The 22237-nt window shown below is 31.6% G+C and overlaps 1 protein-coding gene across 1 annotated transcript; it reads left to right on the top strand.

Annotated features, from left to right (window-relative positions):
* Window positions 1-1514: 1514 nt before the first annotated feature.
* Window positions 1515-20192, top strand: LOC132725138 (asparagine-rich protein-like). The gene is made up of 10 exons (XM_060710221.1): window positions 1515-1674; window positions 8524-8591; window positions 13248-13400; window positions 14856-14957; window positions 15178-15324; window positions 16557-16786; window positions 17644-17784; window positions 18163-18253; window positions 18763-18839; window positions 19772-20192. Exons 2-10 carry the CDS (start codon window positions 8531-8533, stop codon window positions 19871-19873), a joined length of 1104 nt encoding a protein of 367 aa, XP_060566204.1. The 5' UTR covers window positions 1515-1674; window positions 8524-8530; the 3' UTR covers window positions 19874-20192.
* The last annotated feature ends 2045 nt before the right edge of the window (window positions 20193-22237 follow it).

The following is a 22237-nucleotide window of genomic DNA, read 5'->3' as shown; positions in this document are numbered from 1 at the left end:
ATTGAACAGGCTTTTGATTGAGCCTGTTCATGGACGGCACCGTGAAGTGAAAACTTCCGTCCACGACCCGTAGCACCATCAAATTTATCATATTTATTTAAATCACCTTAACTTTAATCAGTAAGTGATAGTTTTGTATATATTTTTTATGTTTTTAATTTAAAAATATTTGAATTCAGATAATTTCAATTAAGGTAAATCTGTCAAATGAAACATAGCGGCCAAAACATTAAAATGTTATTTAAAAGCACTGGAACATCACATTTGAATATAATAGCTCGTGTACAATGTTTATTCACATAAGATATAACCTTAAATAACTCAGCTCTTCTTTGTTTATTTCAAGCTTTATTTCTGCCGCACAGACACAAATTGTGCTGTTTCAAAGTCCGTTATCACATGGTCGATGTCAGAAACAGTTGAATTGATTAAAAAAATATATAATTTAAATTCATAATATCAATTTCAAAATAACGTTCAAATGAATTTTAAAACTATATTTAAAAACAAATGTTATGAAAACTAATGATTAAATGATATGTTATCTGAGGATGCTTTATAAAACCTACTGATTCGTTCAGTACTGAGCTTTACAGCAATCGGAATTAATTATCTAATATATATGCTAGTCTTCAGGCCGACCAGAGTCTTTAATGTTTTAAATGTTACCGTTATCGTCAAAAGATTTAAAAAAATGGAAACCTTAAATATCGTCAAGAACAGCAAATTTAAAAATGATGCTGGCCGTAGCACCGGCTGAAGCAGATCCATGTTAAAATGAAAAATAATAATGATAATAATAATAATATTAATAATAATGATAATAATAATAATTAAACAATAAAACATGGAGCTAAATAAGATGGTACTATGCTTCCTGTCTGAAAATTAAGACGGCGATGGACCACCAGTTTCTGCTGACAATGCTGCCAAGGTATGTATTTATTACTGAGGCTTACTGGTAAAATACCAACACCACAACACCGGTACCGCCACTGGGGATTTAAGTCAATGACTGACTTACAATCCAAACATAAATTATGTATGTTTTGCCTTCTTTTAAAACAAATGGGTTCTGCGCTTATCTGTCATTTTTTATTAGTACATGTATTTAAAAAGAAAATAAGAAACTGGCGAAATATAAAGATAGACAAAGTGAAAATGTATGGGCACTGATTAATTTGAAATGTCAAGACATAGATAAATGACACGTTGCAAACTTATTTATTTCATTTTAAAACAGTCCATGAAAAACCCTGAAAATGGTACGCGCATCGCCACATAGATTAACGTATTTCAAAACAAGAAATATTCATCATTAACCATCCATAATTTTACGTTATATTGTATGTCCTAAAACCTCATGATGTAATATAGAATCAAAATAAAGCATAAATAATAACACTGACCACGGATTTAGACAGGTGCTTGTCACGAATATTCATGTAACTCGGAGATGACAGCCGTATTACCATGGTTGATGATTTACTTCTGAACCCTATAATTGTCTAGCTTCCCGCATTTACTTGTCATTTGTCGTAACTAACGTTTTCCCGGTCCGTGTGTATATGTGCATTTAGTCGAGGCTGTTTATGACGGTCTTTAAATAACGTAATAACGTTTTCAATACACTTTTTTTGTTTTGGAATATTGAAGAAAAGGGAAAACTAACATGTGAGTGACAATTATGTTTTAAGATTAAATCTATTTAATAAGTTTGTTTTAAACTATTTTCAAACAATGTTTCTGTTGTCCAATTTGGAATATTTCTTATTTCTGATCTCTCATCAATATTACTATTTGTGCATTTCATATTATAACTGTAAAATTAGATTTCATGCTCTACGTTTAAATTATAACGAATATTTACTTATAATAAGTAATATAGTCTAAGGTAAGTTGTCGAAATAACATTTCGAAAAATAAAACGCAATATTCACCTAGGCTATGTTATAAATATATAAGAAATATACTTATAAATTCGTGTAGCTGTCTCCTAAACTTAATATAATTTTCATGAAGAAGAATATTTAATATGTTTTTATTCCGTCGGTCTGTTCCGGTTTGGTTGTATTTTGTAACATCATTCCATTCTGATATTTACGTGGATTTACGTTTATAATTTCATTCCATATTCTGTTAGTAACCTCTAACGACGTCATATTACTCCTTCCTTCTAACAGTAACGGAGTATTTACTTTAAGAGCTGCCCCTAGCTTGAGACATGCATTTGCTTTTAATAAAATATTTGAACTTTTTACCGCGTGCATTCTGATTCCTTCATCATCTTAATTGTGTGGTTCTGTCGTTCTGTTTTCAAGAAGTGTATTGCTTTTTCTACACCATCTAATAAAAGGGGCCTTTACATACGAGTGCTGAGGGGCAAGTTGTCTCTCCCCTTACTACTGATGAGAAAGAATTCAATCAGGAATTTTGTGCCATAAATAATGCACGAATGTTCCTACAAAGATCTTCATTCTCCAGTAAAACATTTACAGTTTCGGTGCCAGTAAGAAGCCAACATACCAAACTAAAATCAAGTATACATTTTTGTATTAGTAAAATTAAGTATAAATTATATAGTTTATTAAACTACATGTATAAAGGTGTTTGGACATGGCAAATGTCTGACTCATAACGTTGTATTTCTTTTGTATATTTGATTAGCTTGTATTTTGCGTCGTTTTCATATGTTTAAACTCATAACATTCAAAATATATGTGACCATCAGAATATAACGCGGAGTAAAATGAGGACGAAACTGAAAATGTAATATCATGAAGTCTTTTAAATTGAAAATTAATAATTTGAGCAATAATACAAATTAAACTATATCTGCTCTAGAAACGCCTATATAACAAAATGCAATGTCTGATGCAACGTAATCCAAAACATTTCGCTCTTTACTTTCGCGTGTCTTTGCTCTTTGCCATGGTGCACTATCTTGCGAGACTACATGTCATTTTCATGGAGAAAAATATACTTTTTCCAACAACACAATCACAAACAGGCTCAGTGTTTCAATATTGTCGTGTTGGGCTTTCGTACAGGTTTCAATTTTATTTAAACAATAAAAAACAACAAATAAAACTATAACTCATCTACTCTATTACATGTTTCAATTTTATCTATTTTGACAATAGTCAAACATTTGTTTATATCATGTGTTTTCATCATATGCAACATTCGTAATCTCGATTCAAGTGTTGATCTTGCATAGATATGAAAAGGAACCTACATTCATACAAAGTTCCTTGTTGTTAATACACCTCTCATTTTTTCAAATTTTGGATATCCTCAAATATGTGCTAATCGAGTAGTAAGTAACACGTCGATTCCTTTACATTCTGTTAAAGTCTTTGTTTTATATAAGCCATTTATTCATTTTTCTAGAACAGTATCTACTTTTGTGTAAGGGAAAGGGCCTCATGTGCAATGAAGACAGTAAAATGTGAAAATAACTGACTTGTTTTGATTGAGGAAACAAACGATGAAGCATTTCGATGACTCGAAATCAAGTCTACGTAGCTTTAACTTAATATATAAAATTGCTATACTCGAAACTTACTTCGACTGAAAATTCAACCATGACAGCCATAAATCACGCTCAGAGTTAATTTCATTAGCGAAATTTTATACCTATTTTAATATACATTTTTGACCATAATTAACGCTACAGTATGGTTGTTGTGGTTTTATCTAACGTACTAGGTGAGGTTATAAAAACGTTATATTCATTTATCACAAAGTAGAAGGTATTTCTACAGCCAAAGCTTGTCATATCCAACAACAAACTGTCAGTTATTTCAGTAGGATGGTGTGAGAAAAAGTAACTTACGTTCTCCTTTTATTGCCGGTCTGATCAAATAGACGTGAAAATTCTTTCAAGCAAAAACATGAAACAAACAAAAAACAATATACCTTAATCATAAATGATTTCAGTAAGGTAAGTAATTACATTAAAAATGACAACATATTTAAGGTACTTTCTAGTTATAGAGATAGCTTTATAAAGACGATATTTATTTAAAAAAGAAATGCTATGCAATTAAATAACAGTTAAAAAGGTTCGATTTATCAATGAATTATAATAAATGGGGTACAATACTATAAAGGACATTTGATAAGACACTGTATTGCCTAAAAATGGTTTAATATGTTCAAAAACTATTTGGTGACATAAAAGTGACTTAACTATGGGTAACTGCAGAAGCGATTCTTCACTAGTTGTTCTTTACAAATGAATCACATTACAGCCGCTCTCACCATTCCAAAACATATACGCATACATCAAGTAAACTATTGATTATTTGATTATCAATTCAATTATTTCTTACAAGTTATCAATAATTTATTTTGGTTACACAGGAATATATTATGAGGTAATGCATGCACAAAATGTAAAAAGCTGTAAACAACAACACTAACAACTAACTCTTTATAAATACTAAAATAGCATCAGCAAAAATATACAACAAAACGTTTGACGGAAAATGCGTTGGATATTATGCTAAAACTTGTATTCGAATAAACAAAAGCATTATATATTTTGAGTAAACAATGTCCCATTAAAGTCAGTGTCCTTTTAAACTTAAAACTTAATTAGAATCACGAATATCTGTAAACTTGACATAACTGTCAAAATTCCTTGTCATGAACATATGATATTGCACCTGTAGATATATCATTAAGTGCGAACTTCTTCTTTCCTTTTTTTCGCGCAGAAATTCATTAAAAGTATGCGGTATTACAGCGAAACATGTCATCTTTATAATACTATTAATACACCATATTTGTAAACAAATGGATTGCTTCGCAGCCACGTATAGTTGACAGTTTTAGTACCGCCAGGGGGCAGCCTGTTTGTCACCATTTTTAAAGCAGACGGAATATATATGACGTCACTACCAAATACCAATGCTTTTTGTGGTTAAAGTATTAGCACGATTATACCGTTTAAACGCCAAAAAGACTTAGTGACAACTTAACTTTCAATATATTTCAAGGCGTGTGCTCAACACAAGAGCTTTCAGACTTTTTGGTTAAATTTCAAAATATGTAATTTTCTAATTACGTGGTAATGTATAGTATCGAATAGATGACATGTGGTTGACAAGTGAAAACGTACATGTGACCATCGATACCACACGCGTGACAAATGTTAGCGTTTGTAGCGGACTTGTGGTACAGTACTAGTATTAGTGATAGTTAGTGTAGAGGTAATGTACGTGACAAGAAGTACAGTATACCGTATAGGTGAATAGAAGTTAGTACTGTAAACGAGACTATAGCTACTATATAATAGAGTAAAAGTACCATAGACATAACTAAAGGTAGCATATAAGATTCGTACAGCCTGTGGTATACAGACCGAATATGTAGGTCTGAGAAGTGACGTTACAGTCGGTAACTGGGCATCTGCCGATTTCACCATTGAACGTATCCGCTAGAGGTAGATATCCTCTTACAAGCCGTTTTGATCTTCTGCATATAACATATCAATTATTTTCACAAACGAAATTACACTAACGGCTCTTATCATAACGCAGTTTACTATAGAGCGAATAACTGTCATTTCAATCATAACGTTTAAGTGACATCTGCAGATAAGAACGCAATTTATTCATAAAAGCCGCTCATGACGTATTAACAAAGAACTTTTTAACATGTTAATACATATTTTTCTAAATACTGTTGAATCTGGTAGATAAAATAGTTCAATGCAAGAAATTATGTGATTGGCGGTATCGTAAAGTTCACTTGTGGTATTACATAAGTAACGAGATGTAGGTCTGTAGAAGTGACCGACAATCGGTACCATGCATGTGCATCACTAATGACGTATATTTCACCAGTTGTACCGTATATCCGTCTTAAGGTACCGTATAAATCCTTAAAGGTGCCGTATAGGTGACTCGCGGGACTGTACATATCAATAAGTGTTACAAACGAATTGACACGCCACGGCTCTTTATTCATAAGGGAGTAATATGACGACCGCGAGAATTATTATTCTGTCACTTTCTCAGAATCTATCAACTGAGTTAAGATGACTATCTGCATGTATTATTAGTTTGTCAAACTATGACAATATATTGTGATTTATATAAAGCGACTTCTAGTATTATCAATAGAATTTTTAATTTCAATTTAATATATTTTTTTTTAAAATAATTTGTTGAATTGTGATCAGAGTGAAAAGTAGTTCAAGTAAGAAAATTCTGTGTAAACAAGTCGTGAGGCTCCCGTGGCCGACTGTTTAAGGACGTTGACTTTCAAACACTCGCCCCTTGCCGCGATATATACATGTAAACTCTGAAAACTGACAACCACAGGATAAAGGACCTTTCACCCGCCATTTCAAATGGAAAAAACCTGTTTTTATGTTTGAATGTTACAAATGAAATGTTAACATCTTTGTTTAGATTGCTATCTTAAACTATCATTTAGAATGAAAAATAATCAGCATATTACTTCTTGGACAATTCTGCCCATATGGATTACACCATTTTAGAAAAAAAAAATATTAATCAACAAACATGCTATGTTGCTTGTGCATATTTTTCATGTGCAAAAGACATTCAGTTGTTCGATAAACATGTATTGTGAATTAAACAATGTCGATGAAAACCGTCAAAGAATATGTTCCTTCTGAATAAGATAATTATATCTCTTTGTCAACGTGTTACATCTATTAAAAACTTATCATACCTTTGTCGTAGTAACAGTCTCTACTCAGATATAAGAATAAAATTCTATTAAAAAATAAAATATTTGATAAATCATTAACAGTATGCAAACTTTACAAGAGACAGGAGCAACCCCGTCACATATATGAGCCGCGTCATGACAAAACCAACATAGTGGGTTTGCGACCAGCATAGATCCAGACCAGCCTGCGCATCCGCGCAGTCTGATCAGGATCCATGCTGTTCGCTATCAGTTTCTCTACTTGTAATAGGGTTTGTAAGCGAACAGCATGGATCCTGATCAGACTGCGCGGATGCTGGTCGCAAACCCATTACGTTGGTTTTGTCGTGACGCGGCTCATATATATTCATTGGACACTTCGATTATACACTTTCAAATGTTAATATTAGTGTGATGAAATTATGTTACGATGTTTTATGGGGCTATAAATACTTTTAGTAATTTAATTTGATCACGATATCTAACATTTTTATATTTAGTGATTTCCGGTCGTTAAAGTGTCGCTCGGGCTCCGATTGTATAATAAACTAAGGCAAAAAAAAAGAAAAGAATCAGATTTGTTTGTGTTAATGGCTTCTTTTGTATGTTAGAAAGAGATATATATACACACAGAAAGTTTCAGCAACTCTACATGCATTTAAAGTTTAGATTTAGCTGCAAAATTTACATTCGAAGATAAAAAGAAAGAAATCTTTACGCCCTTACTGATATTTTTGATACATATAAACGTGACTTTTTAATATTGACCTTGTCGAGTTAATTTTTAAGTATTGCTGTTTACCTTACAACAGTATTGTCTAAAAATTTGACAAAGTAACCCATTAGCCAAATTAAACGATCGTGACAGCTGAAAATGGATTTTTCTAAAAGCTTTTTAGTTTCAAAACGCAAAGCATCCTGTTTAATAGCTATATTTATATTTTTGTTACTTCCATGAATTCAAAGTGATTAATTAAAGTTGCAAGGACTTTTTCCACAATCGGGCTTCAATACATTTGTTTAATCAAAAAAGAACATTATTATCTTCAGCAGGTGCATACTTTAAAAATATCTTAAAGGGCCTCCACTGAGGTTTTTTTGACATGACGGGACTGGAAATATTTTTTTGAGATTGATATTCCATTTGATGTAGGTCTAGACCAATAACTTGTGTGCGAAATTTCACATCGTTCATTCAATCTGTTTTTCCAGAAAGATTATTCATATTGTGCAAAATGACCCAAATTGAAAAGCTCTGCAATGCTAGGCAAAGAATTGCACAATGGCACGATTTTCGTTTAATCTGAGCATATATTTTATTATCTTTTGCATATCTTTCTCCTTTAAGTGCCCCTGGTGATCTATGTAAATAATATTATTATTTTTTTTTGTTTTTCATGCCTTTAGATTCAGCGGAGTTCCTTTAACGGAACTACATCAGAAATACGTCTAAATGTAAAACCAAACATATATCAATTGAAGCAATTAAAATGGGAAAATATAAGAGATAATACTGAAAATACTTAAGTTTGCAATTCTTATCTTAAGACATAAACATTGTTAGCTGCCTACCGTTCAATACCCGGATATTAAACAAAACTACATGATAATCTGGCTGTGCCATGTGTTCTGAATTTTAGAACATGAGAATCCATTTATCCTAAAGAGGGAAAGAGCGCGATTTATAGACAATGTTGTACATATGGAATATGTACCTTGGTGCTCTTTTCAATTAACCGCCACGCAACATGTCCAGTTAGATGGTTTTATTACGAAACTTTAATAAATCTTTTAAATATGTGACTTTTTAATTGCCCATTTTTCTAATTACAGATTCAAAATGCTTCGAATACTGACAGTGCTCACATACGTGACCTATATTTATGCTCAACAAGGAAACTGTAAGTATAACTCTATGGTTTTTTGTTACAAAAGAAAACTCCCATAGTTCAAACAATTAGTACATTATTACGCCCATCTTACAGCACTCCGTTGACCTAAATGTCACAAGGTCGTGATATTCAATGGGACTATTTAACAGACGACAATATTGCATTGTGAAGGACACTTACATTTCGTAGAAAAAGTCCAAAGAGTACCGAAAAAGCGCTGGGTACTATGTAAGTAAGTTATAAAGTAATGACCAAATGTCACAGCTTCTACGTGAGGAACTTTAAGGATGATACCGTTGTTAAAAGCAATATAGATTTTAAGGAAAGAATTTAGCAGAAGGAAATATAACGCATGCATTTTTGATAAGATTATAAGAAAGAGGATTTGCACAAACTATATTTAAATGGTTGAATTTTAGGCTGTTTGAATAAAATTGCACTACAGTTTAATGTCATCTTAAGTACATAAAATGCGCTTGTTTTTTTTATTTAATTTTAACAGGTTCTTTTACATAATTGTCTTCTACTTTTTCTGGTCTCTGTTATCTTGGTATTTAATAATATGTTAAGAAAGTACTTTTTTTGGTGTTTTATACAAAACTGGTAATATGTATGATTAAAAACGATTGTGCAAGTAAACATTTTCAAATCATTACGTACTGTTTCAAACAAAGAACGTAGCCATTAACAAAACTCAAATTAATAGCAAAATAATATGTCTATCACACTGCCACACAAAGCAACCTTTTGTTTTTAAAGTTACGAAAAATATCTGTAGGGAATATGTGACGTTGAAAACAACGTTTTATTGATTTTTTTCTGTACATTAAGAAAAAGAACTGTTTGTTTTAAACAAATTATGAAAGGTTCTTAAACTTGTAAGGGAAGATAATATCATGAACTAAAAACGAACATTTGTGTGTTTTTTACATACTGTTTAATTTGAATAAATTCATCCTTTGTTTTTCAACCGAAATCATTTAAGTGAAGATTATAAAAAATACAATTTGCATTGAAAACGTGAGAGTTTGGTAAATATGACCAAGTACAAACAAACATTTTTGTTTCAAAGATATTATAACTCAAGATATTTTTTTAATCATCTTAAATATAAATGTCAATATGTCAATATCAATCTTTTATTTATTTCTTCATTTATTTATAATTTTGATTGAATGATTGAATGGAAATTCTATGTTTATTTTGTTTAAAATATCTTCCGTAAAAGTCACTATTCACACGGTAAATTTACATAATCCAAGATAATGCTTCTCTTGTTTAATCGAAGACCATTGCATTAGTAAATAGAGTTCTATGAGTTAGTTTTTTTGTGTTTGAGTGTGTGTGTTTTTCCCACTAAAATGAGATATATAAATTTGAATTTGATGTAAAGGAGCATTCTACAAATTTGTAAACTTTACCTCAAGTTTAAACTCCGCGAAATAATGTTTTTTTTTTGTTTTGTTTTTAAATTATTTAATATATTTTCAAAATAATTGTTTAATAAGTTTTCTTCTATTTTTCGATTTAAACATAAGCATTGTTTTGTAGCGTGGAAATAAACGTTTTGAATAAATCTACCTCGAGTTATTACGAAAGACCGGTGGGGACATTTCAACGTCATGAATTTCCGATTTCATTTTTATAAATTCCCGATTGCAACTTCACGAATTCACGACTTTAACTTCATGAATTCACGATTTCAACTTCATGAATTCACGATTTCAACTCTGCGAATTCAATTCATGAATTCACGATTTCAGCCCTTCAACTTCACGAATTCATGAAGTTAAAATCCCCTACCGGTCTTCCGTAAGTTATGCATCCTCACCTTACTTGATTTATATTTGAAAACGATTACCATATTCGAATAATTATCTGTAAATGTACTAAACGGTTTATTATAGATCAAACAAATATAGAACACATGTCTATTTTGATTTAATTAAATATGCATGCAGATATTTCATATAGTGATCTCTAGATAGTGATGTACACATGTAAACTGTCACATGTGAGGGGATTCAAACGTCTATATTGTCATAGTTGTCAACTATACATTATATATACATACATCACATAGTGAAAAGTCCTGATCTAGTCAACTGTCATAATTTATCAATTAATATACTGATATATCTATATATTTTTATACAGTGTTACCGCTGTATTTGCATATAGTATTGGATAATGATGTGCATTTAATCAATGAATTAAGAAGGCTCAAAATAAGAACTCGCTAATGAAATACAAAGTAATCTAGATATGTTGTACTTATAGTGACTGATTTATGCCATGTCGTTTTATTGCTCCGCGGGGCGCCAGGCGAAATACGACAAAGTTTATACTTTGCCGTATTTTCGAGTTTTCGTATGACGCCCCGCGAAGTGAAAGTACCACAAAGTGCTTACTTTGTCGCATGTTCGTGCTTTCGTTAGTTGTCCCGCGGAGGGAATGTACGACTTTGTGGTGACTTCGTCGTGTTTTCGCCTGTCGCCCCGCGGAGCAAGTTACGCCATGGCAAAATCAGCCACCACATGTACTCGCATTGTTTAAACCTTTTACGTGCGGTAACTGGTATGATTAGCCTTGCTACCAGTATATAGCAAGGCAAGCCTTCACATCCATGCTGTCTGACTAGGCTCCATGTAAATGGATTAAAAAATCAACTTTAAATAAAAACATTATTTCAGTTCAAGTAAAATTGGTCTTTAAAAAAAATATTCCAGTTGTTTTTTAATTGACACTATGTATTCATATTGTGTCCTCCTATAGTGTGTTGAGTTTAAAACATTACATATCTACTTTGTGTGAAGCCGAAACATGTTGCTTCTATATTTACAAAGAGAGGTGTAGCAATTTTCAAGAATCTCAAATACAAAATTTGAGCACAATATATCTTCAACTTTTCAAATTGATATCCAAAATTTTGATAGTGGATAGTTCCGAACAAATCCATTTATTTTATTTTCCATCACAGTGCATACAACTTAATTATCAAACAATGTTAAATATACATTCTACAAGTTTGAGGACTTTCCAAAAACATACTTTATTTTCAAATAACATTATTACATCAGGCTGAAGTCGGTCGTATCTTAAATTCTTAATAGTAAAGCATCAAAATAGCATTTTCAGACGCTTATAAATTATTCCATCTAGTTCCATCTAATTCTCTGAAATCATTGAACATCTTTAACAACTTTATTGATAAAGATATATTGTTCTGAATTAAAAAGAAATTATAAGGAATAACAACATTTTTATAGGGAAGCAAACACGTCTTGGGGAGTTTGCATACCATTTTAATGGTAGTAAAAGCATAACCTCTTAGTTTCTCCTTTTTACATTTCTTTGGATATAAGTGAATACTTTTTTGGAAACACTTTTATTCCGCAAGAATGATAAATCTTTATTAAACAAAACGAAAACGGGCCAAATGCCCCTTTGTATATTTTATAGACAAACCTAGGCTAGCGTCAAAATTAGTATTCACAAATTTTAAACACGACTGCGAAATTACCATTAAGATCGTGGCTATTATGAAATAAATCTTTGTATGTTTTTTTACCGAAATGACATGTTTATATCACGTGTTCTGTTCCGTACAGCGGTTTTACTTTCATAAAACTGATTTTTTGACAATTTTGCCAAACACACCCACCGTCTTAAATCTAAATCACGTCTTTATATAACATCATCATTTGCCATTTGCGTTGTTTATAAATCTAGATTGTAGGCCAAAACCTTATGCTAAATGTTGAAATGAGAATTGAATTTAATGAATTCGCCAAGATATTAACGTTTATTATTTGACAATTGTTTATATCAGCACCAGCAGCAATTAAAGTTTATATTTAATCTTTAAATCAATTTCAAATTATTCATTGAGCGAAAACAAGTCAATAAATTGTTTAGGCACGTAAGTTACATCTAATAACTGTCATAATTAGTGACAAGTGTCTGCACAAAGGGTTCAATTGATCAATCTAATTTCCCATTTCCGCTCAATTAATCAAACAAACTTGCACATGATTTTGACCCTTTTAATACAATTTGCTAACAAACATTGACTTAAAAAGTTAATTTCACGTGCTGGCTATCAAGAAGCTGTGTGAGTGCAGCATTTTGTTTTGCACTGGTAATACCAGCATGAAATAAGACAATGTAACATCTTTATTGTGCGGTTATATCAATAAAACTGAGTACTATTTTAAACAACGGATGCAATTCTATTTCCTACTAAAAATGACCACACATGCAGATTATTTAAAACGTTTAAAACTTAAAGGCCCATTTGGCCTCATAAATACTTATATTTCTTCAAAGCTCTTTAATGTTAGTGTACTTTTATAGTATCCAAAATGTTACTCATTGCCCAATTACCTGAACCATCTGCTTCATCTGTTTTTTTTTGCTATAAGTACAGTTATATAGTAACTTAGTTTTTTGTATGGAATTCAAAATACTACTTTGTTTTCATTTCGCTACTTTAATGACGCATTTTTCACATTTATCGCTACCGTTTGAGGTAACAGACATCTAACATTATTCAAGCATTATGAAATCTATGCTTGCCCTTCTTAAGAAGTACACATTTGTTTGTTTTTTCTGTGCTTTTAGTACTTAAGACATATAGCTTCATTTTAAATTCTTTATTTTCAGCGGGATGTCTCTTAAAAGCAGTAGATGGCAACCCAAGAATGTTTCAAATAAATGCCCCATTCCAAGGCAATAGACAGTTCCCATGCCCCGAAAATACCTTATTTAATGTGAACCATTGTGGATGCGGTTGGGTAGATAATCCAATTAATCGATGTAAGTAACATGATTTATAGTATTTTGTAAGTATTTCTAACATAACAATGTCATCATTATAAAAATTTCTGTAAAGTTTACTTAAAAAGGTAACTTTAAACTACCTTTTGAAACGACTTTAAAGAACCTAATAATAATTCGAGCATTATTATATGAAATGTCTTCAAATAGAATGTAAGTTTGTAAGCATCGATAAATCAGTGCAAAGTGTAATTCACAGACTGGACTGGCTCCCAAGTCTTGTTTTTAGACTGATACATGAACCTCACTGTAAACAAGGCAGTAATGTAGTGTTGGGGCAAGTAGTCGAGACTGGTTATTCTAAGAAGGTTTTACGATTTCAAAATAAGTAATTCAATAAAAACTCAAATACATGTTCATGTACTTCTTTAATTTATAAGCTCGTATCTATATTAACCGTATAATGTAGAAGACACTCAGTTAGTGCAACCAAAATAATTCCGATCAGTAATTGTTTGCTATTTCGATCAGTTGGATATTGCAAAAGGTATCGTTATCTCAGATGTAACGACACGTATCACATGTATAGATTACATCCTATAGTTGAAATACGAAATGTGTTAGCATCAAAAACATTAAAATGTTATTCAGCCCTTTAACAATGTAAGATTACAGTCAATCTGACAATAACAGTAAGCTCAAGTCCTCCCGTACATATTCCTTGTATGTCTATATTTCATATACACAATTCAGTTGTACTCATTCATCAAAGAGCCAAATTTATTGTAAGTCGGCTATATTATAAAATGTGTAGAGGCAACATGGTGTAACAGTCCCTACCCTAACTCAAACAAAATTTCTTTCTTATTTAAGACGACAATTAGCAGATTAATTATCACGTACATATTGCTAATTTTATGCAAAATTTTGTCACATGTAACAAAATCTGACACCTTCTGTTGAATTAAGCGTACAAAATGCAAATCATGTTAAAAGTTCCTAACCTAGCCAATGGTTATTATATTAACAAAGACAATACCCTCGTAAATCGAATGATAAATGAATGACATCGTCATCTTTCATAAATTAATTTTAATAGTTTACTTCTATTGCACATATTCTTAGAAACCATATTTCATTAAAATGCATGACACTGTGCATTCTGTAACCTTAAAAGAATACCACATGAATAAAGAATATCATTCAAACTTGTAAATTAATTTTACTTATCATATAATTATACTTAATATGCTATTAATATTATCATAGTTTCAAGCGTATACAAATGTATATTCTTTATTGATAAAATTTATACTTAAAAGCTTTAAACATTTTATATTACATCAGAAACGTATCCCATAAATTAGAAAATTCCTATCCCATAAACTATTTGAAAAGTACTGAAGGCGAAAATATTCCATTACACAACCAGTTAAATAAACATCAACAACAAATTTGAAATTATATGAGCTAGTATTATCTGTTACATTTTAGCACCTACAGAGCTTGCTGGTATGGGCACAATTGAAGGTGGTCGGTTCGGACCAATTGACCCCGGTACCATCATGACAACGCCAGCTGTAACGACAAGAGCACGTGCGTATAATATTCCCACCCACACAACTAAACAATACAAGTCTAAATATTTATTTTTCAAAATTAATTTATTACCTCAAAATGCATACAACTCTGTTAATACGTATTAATTTACTTCAAATAACCAAAAGTAAACCTATTTCGGAGCTATAGATCCTTTCTTTAAAGAATGTTTCTGTAGTATTCTTTGAAACTTCTAATTTTATATTTCTATTTTTAGCATGTACTCTCCGACCACTTCCGGACAAACATATGTATGAACAGTTTATCCTGGGATATGATTGGATACCCCGCAAATGTCCAATGGGAACTCTTTATAACCCAAGCTCCTGTGCATGTCATGACCTAGACCCATACCAAACTTATAGTGAGTATTAGATTGATATTACTTACACATGTAGGCACATCTTTGTACTTATTTTTAAGAAGAAAGATAACATACGCATGAATTTATTCAACGAGTGCAATAAATTCAGTAATTAACTTACACGAATTTAATATTCTATTTATCACATACCCAAAATAAAAACCGTTTAAAATGAAACAAAATGTCATTTTTCATTGACGCGCTTACAGTATAACGCTAACATTTAGCGTATTTTGCTACTGGACTGAATGACAGTAACGTGTCCTATTGAATGTTTCATAAACCCCAATATGGACACATCTGCGGATGTTTAAAAATTCAAAATTGTACCATTTTATATTAAATGTTGAATACTGCTTAAGCCGGGGTCATGAACGGTAACATGTATTTATTACTACCGTCCATGAACATGCTCAAATTAAACCGAGCCTGCAACATTTTCAATTTTGGGCATTCTTTAATAATATTTTAATAACCATGCCTCAAGAAGTATACGACAAAACATTTTTTCGTTGCATAGTCATTTATCAGTGCCTCAAGACAAACTAATCATCTGGGTTTTGAAATTGATAGAATGTGTACAAAAACGAGTTAGAATAAAATGATCTTTAATAGATATTGATTTGAGGAAATATAGCGTTCAGATCCGAGCCAAATTACATTTTGCTAGGCCCTTGATATCTGTCTAATCACCATGTAAGACATAGTCTAAATAAAGTTAAACTTTTATTTAATACACACTTGTATGTCTTATTAACTCACAATAGGCATGAAGCAGTTGGATACAACGGTTTTGGTAACTTTTTTGTTGGGTTTTACTTCGCGCCAAAACATTGCAGGTCATATGGCAAATTTCCAGCTTTGCTGCCGAAGGAAGACCTTAGGTGTCACTCCTTGCATTGCGCCAAGTACGAGCTGGTACTTGAGTTTACCGACGTTCTGTAAGCGAGCTGAATAGCTTTCTTACATGAAAGAATCCGAAGACCCTGGCTGAATGCGAACCCACAGTGGTGAGGGGCAAATGGTGGTTGAAGTCTTAACAACTCGGTTATCGGACGCCCCTTCAAGCACCAAGTCTAATTGTTCATGTGATCTTCAATTAAAGACATAACTATGTAGAACTGTATGCCATATATATGACCATTGGTTATGGTTAAAGTAAGATTTTTCCCGCGGGGTGATGATATAATGCTAAATAAAACTTTTCATTTATTTTGAAAATGTTTTTTCAGCATGTCAACCAGAACTGTGGATCAATTTTAACGGCAGAGAAATAGAGGATTCTGCCGGGTACCAGATTTCTATCGGGAACAACGGTAACGTAGTTAATGTCAGCAACGCCGGACGTTTTGATGGTACAGGAACCTTGACAGTCTGGCAATATGCCAACCAAGATCTTGGCACACAGTTGTCGGTCAATCTACGATTTTATGAATTTCCAGGGGGCGTTTCAGATGAACAGGTTTATTTATATTAATATTAGTAAATGTTGTCACGAACGTTTCGCGTAATTCAATAATACAAAGTTTTTTCATTACACAAATTTTTGCTTTTTTGAGAATTTATGCTAATGTTAATGAATTTACATTTTTAACATATATTTATGTTATAAGAAGTAGAAAAAAATTTGTTGATAAGAGTAATACGTCACTTTACGTTGATACGTTTGGTTTAGCTTGTATGAAAGGTTTATATCTATTTAACAAACGTTGTACTTTGAAGGACATTTATTATATCTTAACGGTTCATGATTTAATCATAATCAGCTTTTCTGCGTAACTTTGTCTGTCGTCGTACATAAATTCAAATATATATTTATACATTTATGTGATTTATGTTGTGGAAAGCATATACATGTATCGTTTAATAAAAAAACTCTCACTATTTCACGAAACTCGAAAAAAATCAGTTTCATCTAGAAGATAACTATCTTTATACCTCGGTCTTGCCTCACCAACTCTTAATTGGAACACGCGCTTATTTACAAGTTTTGTAATTGATTTTTAAAAAAAAAACAAAAAAAAAAAAAAAAACAACAAAGACATGGCGAATTAGATATAATGCTCTCTTGAAGATCCTTTAACCATTCTTCTTGTTTAATGGTCTGTGGTTAAAAATTACCTATACAAATTCCCCCCACATAATTCACAAGTTGATAATTCAAACAGTTTTTGGAAAAAGCGTGCAGCTTTCTACTCAATCCTTTTTTGTGTGTTTTATTATAAGAATATTACGTATATATGTTTGATTGAAATAAAATATTCCTAAAAACTAAGTTGATAATTGAAATAGCTATATATTTTTACTCTGATATTTAAGGTATTGATATCCAATTGCTTTGGAAGACAGCTAGGCTCTGTAGAAATTGCTCTTAACCAACAAACCAAAGAAGTGATATTCAGAGTTGAAGCAAGGGTTGGGAAATTCCCGGAAGGAGTTGAACTTCGTCTTCCATTTAGAGTACGTTACAAACATGACATTTTCATTTTTTTATTATGCATTTATATTAGGTTGTTTGTAACGTTTTACAATCTTAATTTACTTACTGTTCACGAATTAAATTCAATATAATATAAATATGTCAAGGGTATTTAAATGTATACTGTAAAAGCTCGGAGAGTCTTGAGAAATAAAAGTGATTTGCTGTGCGTTTCTTTTTAGTATGTTTTTCTATATTATCAATTATCATTAGATCTATATAAATTTCGGGTTTTTTATTTCTTCAAAAATCTTAAATTATTGTATTATTGTTGGATCATTTGTGTAACTTTTTATAACTGAACAATTACGTTATGCATTCTATTGTATTACCACATTGTTCTGGTGTAACCTTACTAGGAGAAAGCCTGGAAGAATGTAACAATGACGTATGATGGAAACATGGTCACTGCACAAGTTGACGAAGAATTCGCTAATGCACCACTTAAAGGTACCACACTTCTTTAACATCAACAGATATATAAGAAAGACTTTCATGTCTCTTTCCAGCAATGACATTGACATTTAATGTCCCGTTTTTATTCTAATAGAGTTACCAGGACTATCACGATAAGTTCTGACAACTTTCTGTCTAAATAACATAAAATTGTGGATGTTAAAAACAAAATTATTGTTGTTATCACACAAGTAATTTTAATTCGTGAATATTTAAAAAAAAACTTGTGTGACGTACTGATCATTTGCATACAAAATTCCTGAACTTTCAAAGAAAAATAAGAAAGTTTACAAAGCAACACTCTGTGGCGTTGGTAACACCTTATTTTGTGCTGTCTTTAACTGTTTGCTTTGGTTTTTATTGCTCTTAAAGGATCTCATTTTTCCGGATAATTTTTTCAAGCGCCTATTTGGTGACTTTCAATTATGTTGTATCACGTTCACTTCTATTCTGAAGTATACCTCTCTACCCGATATCACATAAATAATCATTGTCTATTTTAGGTCATGTGACTACCCGCTACAATGGTTTGTTAATTGGAAGCTGTAATGGGCGGGGTTACGTTGGATATATTGATGACGTAAGTATCTAGAGCGCTTTTTTTCATCGAGTTGCTTTTTCTTTGATTGCAATAAAACAGACCATAAAAGAGACTTTAAGATATTTTCGAATAGAAATTAGATGTTAATGTTTAAATAAAACTTTAAATTTTTGTATTTTAATAATTTACAATGTTTAATGATATACATAATTTTCACATTTAAATGCGTTTGTTCGCTCTTTTCTATAACTAATGAGAATGCATCTAGTTAATCACATTATATAACAAAAACTTCTTAATGTCTCGTCTTTGCTTTTATTTTAACTGAATTGAATACGAAAGTGTAGTTTTATAAAATGAAATAAGCTGATAAAGCTTACAAATATGTTATCTACATAATTGAACATAATATTATTATGATATGATAATATAACAATGTACAATTCGCTAATTAATGTTTTTTTTGTTTGTTTTTTTTGTTGTTATGAAATTCGACTTTCACGCCTTAATTTTTTGGCTAACGTCGTTTGACACTTTAACAATCTGCAGACTAAGCTTATATAAAGTTATATTGTGTCAAACAGGTGTTTCGATATCGTCATAACACTATTAGTTTTAGCACGGGCCAACTTATTTATATATAATTACATATTTACAATCAGACCTATGATTTATCCCTAAATAAGGTAGAAATTCGGCATACTTCACCAATGTCCGTAGCATGGAATGTATATCCAAGCATCGATATGAACAAGGAGCACAAAAATACTGTCATATGCTAAAATGACCCCACTGCTCGAACTAATACGAGGTCTTGATAGATGTTTTACATTGTATATACAAAATTACATAATTATACTTTACCAGAATGTTCAGAAGAGAGAAAAAAGAAGCTATGTTCATATTAATACTACTCTATTTATCAATTGCCGTTAATAAACCACTTTTTTTGTTGTTTTTTTTCCTTTTAGTTACGATTATTCAGATGCCTTATTGAAGGAGTAAGAAACAACTACAATGCATTGGGGAATGGAGGAATGGACGCAGGGGCATCAAGTCTTAATATGCCATGAAATCTTGTGTAGAAACATTTGCCGTGATATTTTAACAGGAGCCTCGCATTATATAAAAAGACAACTCAATATTTGCTCATCATAAAATGATGAGATATGTACTTAAGGTTCCTGACAAACATTTGTTATAATTTCCAGCGAAAATATGGTTTATCAAACTCAACAGAAGAAAATTAACTGATAATTTATAACCTATCTTTTTAACAGACTTCTCATTTTAAAAACAGATCATGCATTAATCAGTCAATTGTACTGTTTAGCACAATTTGTGATATCATTATTTCATTCATGTATAAACCAATAAATCGTATTTATATAACAGTTTGTTATTTATTTTACATTCTGGATTTTTGTCAAGTAAATTCATAAAGGTGTCTTACCCACGAGGACAACGTACGTACGATAATAAGACTATAGCTAAGCAATTAAAGTTCTCTATCGAAAAGGACATAGTATCGCTGATATATATTAACAATTATAATAATAAAGGCAAACAAATGAATCTATGTCGTTTACTTCCAAATATTAGCATTTCTATCTTGGCTTCACTGTGAATTAACAATTGTCAGTTGAATATCCAGGAGTTCGTCATAAATTTAGCATAGCATGTGTTTTTATTTCATTTGTTATTTCTATAATAAGGATATGGTATAGTTAATACATGCTTGTAGTTCACATACGTACAATTGTGTGACCATAAACAAATACATTAGTAGTAATCGGACAGCAAAAAAGAATTAACTATCAGAGGAAAATACAGATATACAATCACCCTTACAAAAGCGCACACGCGCACACACACGCACGCTCACACATAACCCCTAAAATACTCTATAAATCATAATACCCAAGTGCAGCCATATAATACCATTATAATGCTTGTTATAGATATATTATATACAATGAATGTCTACTGTGAGAGTAAATATGCACAATAAAATTAACAACATGTTTCAAAAGCATAAGTCTTTTTGAAATTGTACAGTTAATCTTCACATGTATATACATTATGTAATCAGTCTATCTCCGTTATTTCTCTTCGTTGGTATGTATAATTAGGTATTGTTATAAAATAAAGAATAAAAAGAGAATTAAAAGACGATTAAAAGAAAGTATTCCGATAGTAGCACCAATTGTTGATGGTATCTATTGCAAGAGAATGTTTGCAAGATCAGTAGGCCAAACATCTGTATAAACGTACCTGAAATATGTTTTCATTTCACTATTATTATACAATTTGTCAATTTTTAATTCTATATGGAATAAACTTTTATACACAATTAAATATTTATTGTGATCTAATAATTCATGAGCACTATGACCTTAGACCGTTTTATTTCCATCTTTTTATTTCAGCTTAAAAACTCTTAGGGAAAAATTCGAAGGGTTTCGTGAAGAGAATGTTCACTGCTGATATTTGCCTTTCCTTTTCCTTGGCTGCTTCATTTCGTATATGCATGTAGATAGACAATATTCATAACATCTTTATTTCAATTGCATATTTCCTAAATTGCAATAATTGTTAAATGTAAATCTCGCTCCCCTTCCGTACATTACAAAATATGCAAAGAAATTTATATAGGATATATATATTTAAAGTATATATGGAAAAACACTTTAATACTAAACTAGAATAACTTACGTCATCAATGTATCCGAGGAAACCACGCTCATCACAGCTTCCAATCAGCATACTATTATTTCGTGAAGCAATATTTCCTGAACAAATACATGTACATTTATATGGTTATAAAAAAAGACAGAAATGAATTGAAATCTAACTTTATCGTGCATATCGTTATATATCGTGTACATATCGTGTACATATCGTGAATGTATTTTGTAATTATTATGCGGGCGTCACACTGTCCCGAATTTGACACCAGATGGGTATACGAATATTAAGTTTTTAATTTCGTGCGAAGATAGTCCCGAAATTGGTCGACAGTCTCTCAACAGCCGAAACAAGTACGATTCCTACAGAAGGTCACGCGATCGCATCCGAGCCACACACGATTCCAACAGAAGGTCACGCGATCGCATCCGATACACACACGAAGTCACCTCAAAGATGCAATTTTGTACAAAGTAGTTTACCAGCAGGACACGCGAAGGTCACAGGATAGGTACCCGACATCGTATTTTGAGTACGATGCCTTCGTACGTGGTTACTAAGGCGTCAAGTGACCTTCACCTGCGGGTGGTATACAACCCACGGCCAACCGCGCAGATAGTTTTAAGAGCTAATTAACCTACGTTTAAACTTTATTTTGGCTCTTCATATTACTATCAAAAAACAATTCTATTCACACAAAAATCTATAATAAAAGTGATGACTTTGATTATGGTTTAGTAAACTATCCA

Source organism: Ruditapes philippinarum, unplaced genomic scaffold, assembly GCF_026571515.1.
Source record: "Ruditapes philippinarum isolate M1 unplaced genomic scaffold, ASM2657151v2 ctg3577_1_1_1_1, whole genome shotgun sequence".
Taxonomy (NCBI): domain Eukaryota; kingdom Metazoa; phylum Mollusca; class Bivalvia; order Venerida; family Veneridae; genus Ruditapes; species Ruditapes philippinarum.
The sequence above is the reverse complement of the archived record's forward strand: the minus strand, read 5'-3'. Positions and strand labels throughout refer to the sequence as shown.

Excerpts from the sequence above, each read along its gene's own strand:
- LOC132725138 (XM_060710221.1), top strand. The coding sequence starts at position 8,531 with ATGCTTCGAATACTGACAGTGCTCACATACGTGACCTATATTTATGCT. Across the intron at positions 17,785-18,162 it reads AACTTCGTCTTCCATTTAGA|GAGAAAGCCTGGAAGAATGT; the intron begins GTACGTTACAAA and ends TAACCTTACTAG. Across the intron at positions 18,254-18,762 it reads CGCTAATGCACCACTTAAAG|GTCATGTGACTACCCGCTAC; the intron begins GTACCACACTTC and ends TGTCTATTTTAG.